This window comes from Myotis brandtii, unplaced genomic scaffold, assembly GCF_000412655.1.
Source record: "Myotis brandtii unplaced genomic scaffold, ASM41265v1 scaffold29, whole genome shotgun sequence".
Taxonomy (NCBI): domain Eukaryota; kingdom Metazoa; phylum Chordata; class Mammalia; order Chiroptera; family Vespertilionidae; genus Myotis; species Myotis brandtii.
Window position 1 is genome coordinate 3,312,311 of NW_005361075.1, and position 5,975 is coordinate 3,318,285.

A 5,975-nucleotide genomic window follows, 5' to 3' on the forward strand; every position below is an offset into this window, starting at 1 on the left:
GACCTGCGAGGCCTGGCGGGCGGGGGCCGCCGCCAGGGGGCTCAGCAAAGGCGGCCAAGCTGGGAACGGGGAGGTAAAGCAGGAGACGGCGCAGGTATTGGGGGGACGCAAGTTCTGTGATACAGGTTGATCTCATTATTCATCGTCTTGCAGTAGTTTGCCTTGAGCTGATCTCAGGGCGAGCTGATACAGTCACATGCAAGGACCTGCAACGTTGAGGACGAAGCCTGTCTGCAGGTAACAGCACGCCGCTCCACTTCAGTCCCTAGCCTGAAAGATGCATGATTCCTGGCCCTGTCAGAATCCCTGAGACGCCCCCTTGCCGCTGCAAACAGTGTGGGGAGAGGGTGCAGATAAGTGACTCCAGTTAATGGATGCTTTGAACAGGTAACCTTACAGTCGGTGCTGTACAGGGAAATGGTATCATTTCCTGGGAAGTGTGGTAAGCCCTGTCCGTCTGACCCAGAGAACTTGATAACTTGGCTAAGCACCCAGCCCAAGCCCGACACCAATTCAGACACCAGGGAGTGGTGTGGGCTGTGGCCGTCTGGGAAGGCGCCCTGCAGGAGGGGTATGTTAGCTGGGCCTAGATTGAGGGGGAATGTCAAGAAGAGGAAGGAGATGTAGTGAAGACAGGCTAGGCTAAGGCACAGCATAAGCAAAGGCAAGGAATTTTGAAAATTAATAAAGGCAACCTTAACCAAAATTGGAGTCTGAAGGGCCTGTAGGGGGGAACGCTCACACCCTATCACTCATCATTGGTTGCCCCAGACTGGAAGAGATATGCCTTGATTTCCAGCAGGAAGATGTTTTCTACTCTAGTACCCCAACAAAAGGAAGATTTTCTCCTTCCCCAGCAATGGCAACGACTGAGAGATTGTCACAACGCAGCCAATGAGAAGTCAGTAGAGTTTGAACTCCCAGTTTTCTCCAATGGACTCTTGGTTTATAACAGTTTCTCCCAACTTCCCCTTTCCTCCACAAGAGAAAGTTCCTCTCCTTGGTTCTCCAGGCTTGACTATGGTTTTGTCATCGCTCACATGCCTTGAGTTGCAATTCTCTGCTATTCCTCAATAAACCCATTTTTGCTGGTAGAATAGCTTTTATTTTTTTAAGGTCAATAATGTGTACCCATGCGTTTCTCCAGAGAAATAGAACCAGTAGGACCTGTAGAGGAGATTTATTATAGGAATTGGCTCACACCATTGTAGAGGCTGGGAAGTTGCACAGCATGCCATCTGCAAGATGGAGAACTAGGAAAACCAGTGGTATAGTTCAGTCCCAATCCAAAAGCTGGAGAACCAGGAGCTCTGATGTCTGAGGACAGGAGAGATGGATGTCTCAACTCAAGAAGGAAGGGAGAATGTGGCTCTTCTCCACCATTTTCTTTTATTTGGACACTCAATTGATTGGATTGTATGACAACCACCCACATTGGTGAGGGCACATCTTCCTTACTCAGTCTACTAATTCAAATGCTAATTTCTTCCAGAAATGAACTAACAGACACAACCAGAAATATTATTTTACCAGCTATCTGGACATCCCTTAGCCAAGTCAAGTCGACACATAAAATTAACCATCAATGTGAATATTGTTTCTAGGCCTGTTGGCTAAGATCAAGTATAATGCAATGTGTGTATGTATAATTTATTATTTTTATTTCAGTTGACATACAATATTATATTACTGTTAAGGGCACAACATAGTGATTAGACATTTAGATAGATTATAAAGTTATCACCCTGATAAGTCTAGTATCCATCTGACACCCTATGTAGTTAATATATTGTTGACTATCTTCCCTGTGCTGTACTTGACATTCCCGGGACTGTTTTTATAACTGGCAATTTGTACTTTTAATCCTTTTTACATTTTTTACTAGTCCCCTCAACACCCCTTCCATATGGCAACCAGCAGTTTTCCTCTGTATCTATGAGATTGTTTCTGTTTTGTTTATTTATTTTGTTTTTTAGATTTCATATATAAATGAAATCATATGGTATTGGTCTTTCTCTGACTTATTTCACTTAGCATAATACACTCTAGGTCCAGCTGTGTTGTTACAAATGGTAAGATTTCATTCTTTTTATGGCTGAATAGTATTCCATTGTATATCTGTACCACATCTTCTTTAGCTACGTATCTATGGATGGACACTTAGGTTGCTTCCATATCTTGGCTACTGTAAATAATGAACATAGTGCATATAATTTTTGAATTAGTGTTTTGAATTTCTTTGGATAAATACCCAGAAGTATTTATATGGTAGTTCTTTATTTAATTTTTTGAGGACCCTCTGTGCTGTTTTCCATAATGACTGCACATTTATATATTTTGGATATTAACTGCTTATTGGATGCCTCATTGGCAAAGGTCTTCTCCCATTCAATAGGTAGTCTTTTCATTTTGTTGATGGCCCTTCACTATGCAAAAACTTTTAAATTTGATGTAGTGCCATTTGCTTCCTTTTTTCCTTTGTTTCCCTTGCCTGAGCAGCCATATACTAAAAGATATTGCTGAGAGCGATGTCACAGAGTTTATAGCCTGTGTTTTCTTCTAGTTTTATGGGTTTGGGTCTTCCATGTAAGTCTCTAATCCATTTTGAGTTTATTTTTTTTCTTTTTGAGTTTATTTTTGTATATGGTGTAAGAAAGTGGTTCAGTTTCATTTGTTTCACATGTATCCGTACAGTTTGCCCAACACCATTCATTGAAGAGACTGTCTTTACTCCATTGCATATTCCTCTGTGGTTTGTGAGTTTATTTCTGGGTTCTCTGTTCTGTTCCATTGGCCTATGTGTCTTATTTTAGTAATCAAAACAGCCAGTACCATGCTGTTTTGATTACTATAGCCTTGTATTTTGATATCAGGTAGCATGATACCTCCAACTTTGTTCTTCTTTCTCAAGGTTGTTTTTGCTATACGAGGTCTTTGTAGTTCTATATAAATTTTTGGTTTGGTTGTTATAGTTCTGTGAAAAATGCCATTGATATTTTAATAGGGATTGCATTAAATCTATAGACTACTTTGGGTAATATGGACATTTTAACGATGTTAAGCATGGTATATGCTTCCATTTATTTGTATCTTTTTCGATTGCTTCAAAGTCTTGTCGTTTTCTGAGTACAGATCTTTACTTCCTTGGTTAATTGAAGCATGTTCTCTCTATCATACTTGGTAAGATTTTTTATCTTTAAAAAAAGTTTTTTTTAATTGATTTCAGAGAGAGGATTGGAGAGGGAAAGAGGGATAGAAACATCAATGATGAGAATCATTGATCGGCTGCCTCCTGCATGCCCCCTACTGGGGATCAAGCCTGCAACCTGGGCACGTGCCCTGACCGGGAATCAAACTGTGACCTCCAGGTTCATAGGTCAGTGCTCAACCACTGAGCCAGCTGGGAGGGCTGTTGTTCCACTTATTTATGCATTCCTTTGTTGACTCTTGTATGAGCCTTGACCAGTGACTGAACCCACAACCCTGGCGTATTGGGACAATGCTCTAACCAATTGAGCTACCCGACCAGGACATTTTGCTAATATTTTGTTGAGGATTTTTCCATCTATGTTCATCAGGGATATTGACCTGTAATTCTCTATTTTTTTGGAGTATCTGTCTGATTTTGTTCATGTCAGTTGTTGTGTACTTCTGTTTTAACTGGTTCTTTTTTATTCTTTTGTTTCGCTTTGTTGAAGTTCCCACTGAGTTCATCTATTCTTCCTCTAAGTTATAACCAGGGTTTTGAACTTCTGGTAGATTGCTTACCTCCATTTTATTTAGTTCTTATTCTGGAGTTTTGTCCTGTTCTTCCATTTGGGACATATCTCTTTTTCTCCTCATTTTAACCGACTCCCTATGTTTGTTTCTGTGTATTAGGTAGATCTGCTATATCTCCTGGTCCCTCCAGCCCTCACCCTGACAGAGTGGCCGAAGGTGTCCTATTGGGACCAGTGGTGCATGCTCCCTGGTCCCCTGTGGGGGTTGTGTATGCCCCCCTGTTGTGGTTGGGCCTCTACTGCTGTTGATGCAAATGAGTGGGGTTGACCCTCAGGCTGACAGGCTATGAAGATGGTTGTGACTACAGCAGATGAGCTGCTGTGCAGGTACTGACCCCACAGAGCAGGCGCTGCTTTAGCGGGGCTCTGGTGCCTGCCAGGTTTCCCCTTCAGGTGTGCTGTTTGTGGAGCTAGTTGGGTGGTGCTCTCATACGGTCTAAAGCCAGCCACTGTTGGTTCTGGAGCCTCTTGGGAGGGGCTGCAGTGCAGGTCAAGATCAGCCACCACTTGTGCTGGGCTTGGGGATGCTTGGTAGGCGCTATAAAGTGATCTGTGGTTGGCTGCTACTTGTGCAGGACTTGGGAGAGGCTATGCTGCAAATTGAGCCTGGCTGCTACCAGTGCCAGGCCGAGGACACTTTGGGCGGCCCAGCCACCACTTGTGCTGGGTTTGTGGCCACTTAGTTGAAGCTACTTCTGTTCTAGGCCAATGTAGTCTGTTGCTAATGCCAGCCTTGGGGCCGCTTAAAGGGATTTACAATGCAAGTTGAGATCAGTCACTCTTTGTGCTGGGCTGGGGCTGCTTAGTGAGAGCTACAAGGCTGTGCTTGTTTCGGTTTGTGGACCTTTGAGAGATTTTAGGAAAATCCTCACTGTTAGCCAAGGTGACTATCCTGTAGAGGAGCTACTGGAAGAGCTGGGCCTGGTGAGCAAGTTAGGTGAGGTGAGGTCTCATTGTATCATCTGGATGGGAGGGACGGTGGTAATCAGGTTCCTGGAGGGCGCAGATTTGGTGCCTGCCTGTACCAGGCCAGCTGGGTGGGAGAAGAGCTTAACAAAGGGACCTGCCAGTGCTGCCATTCGTAGAAAGAGTTGGCCCATTCCCTGTCCCTCCAGCCCTCACCCTGAAGTTAGTCAATTTAGTTCCTCCCCTTATATCACAAGTGCTTTTTGAGCTGTTGCCCCTGTGCTGGAGCTTAGAGCTAGTGAGTCGGTGAGCGAGTAGTCTGTGTGTGGGTCCTTTAAGAGCAACCCTTTGATTCTAGCAGCGCTTTGTCTTTCTTGGGTGCAATCCTGCTGGTTTTCATAGCCAGATGCTATGGGGACTCCTCCTCTCAGTACTGATGCCTGGGCTGGGGAGCCAGATGTGGGGCTGGGACCCCCCACTTCTCAGAGGTGACCCCTCCAACTGAGAGATCTCTCCTGATTCTTCTTCCTTTTTAAATTCTCACCAAGGATATATTTATTGGGTTAGAGAGAGAGGAAGGGGGAGAGAGAGAAACATTGATCAATTGCTTCCCACACATACCACAGATGGAGAGTGAACCTGCAACCTAGGTATGTGCCCTGACCAGGAATCGAACCTGCAACCTTTCTAATGTACAGGACGATGCTCCAACGAACTGAGCAACCTGGTCGGACTCCCTCCCGATTCTTAGCTGCCATACCATCGGTGTGGGAACTGCTGGTTCTGCATCTCCACCTGATTAATCTCATGTGGCTTCTTTATATCTTTAGTTATAAGAATTTTGTTCAGCTAGTCTTCAGGTGGTATTCAGTTTTAGTTGTTATAAAATTTAGTTGTAAATTTGATGTGGTTGTGGGAGGAGGCGATCATAACATCTACCTATTCCACCATCTTGATCAGAAGGAGTTTTCCTTATTATTATTACTGTTTTGTTATCTTACAGAGACTGAGGAAACCATGTCTTCACATTTTTTGACCAGGATGTATTAGAGAAAAAAACACTAAGTTGAAGGCTTGTTCTTGGTTTTGCATTTGATTTGATTCTCTTTTGAGTCCAGAATCACCATGTACTGGCCTTCTTCCCTTTAGCAGAGTCATTTAATATGGTTTTGGGACATGCAGTAGTAGGCCTGTCACCTGCTTCATACTCAGGCAAAGGCTGCTGATTGCTCAGCATAATGAGAAGAAAATTTTCCGTGTGCAAAGCAAGCTGGACAAGAGGGAGGAAAG

The 5,975-nt window shown here is 43.9% G+C and overlaps 1 protein-coding gene across 1 annotated transcript in view; it reads right to left on the minus strand.

Annotated features, from left to right (window-relative positions):
* The window catches only part of TMPRSS12 (transmembrane (C-terminal) protease, serine 12), a 39,636-nt gene extending 34,162 nt beyond the window's left edge, over positions 1-5,474 (minus strand). The window contains exon 1 of the mRNA XM_014542023.1: positions 5,446-5,474. Coding sequence (XP_014397509.1) covers positions 5,446-5,474 — 29 coding nt within the window. The remainder of the gene's footprint in view (positions 1-5,445) is intronic.
* Positions 5,475-5,975: the final 501 nt, after the last annotated feature.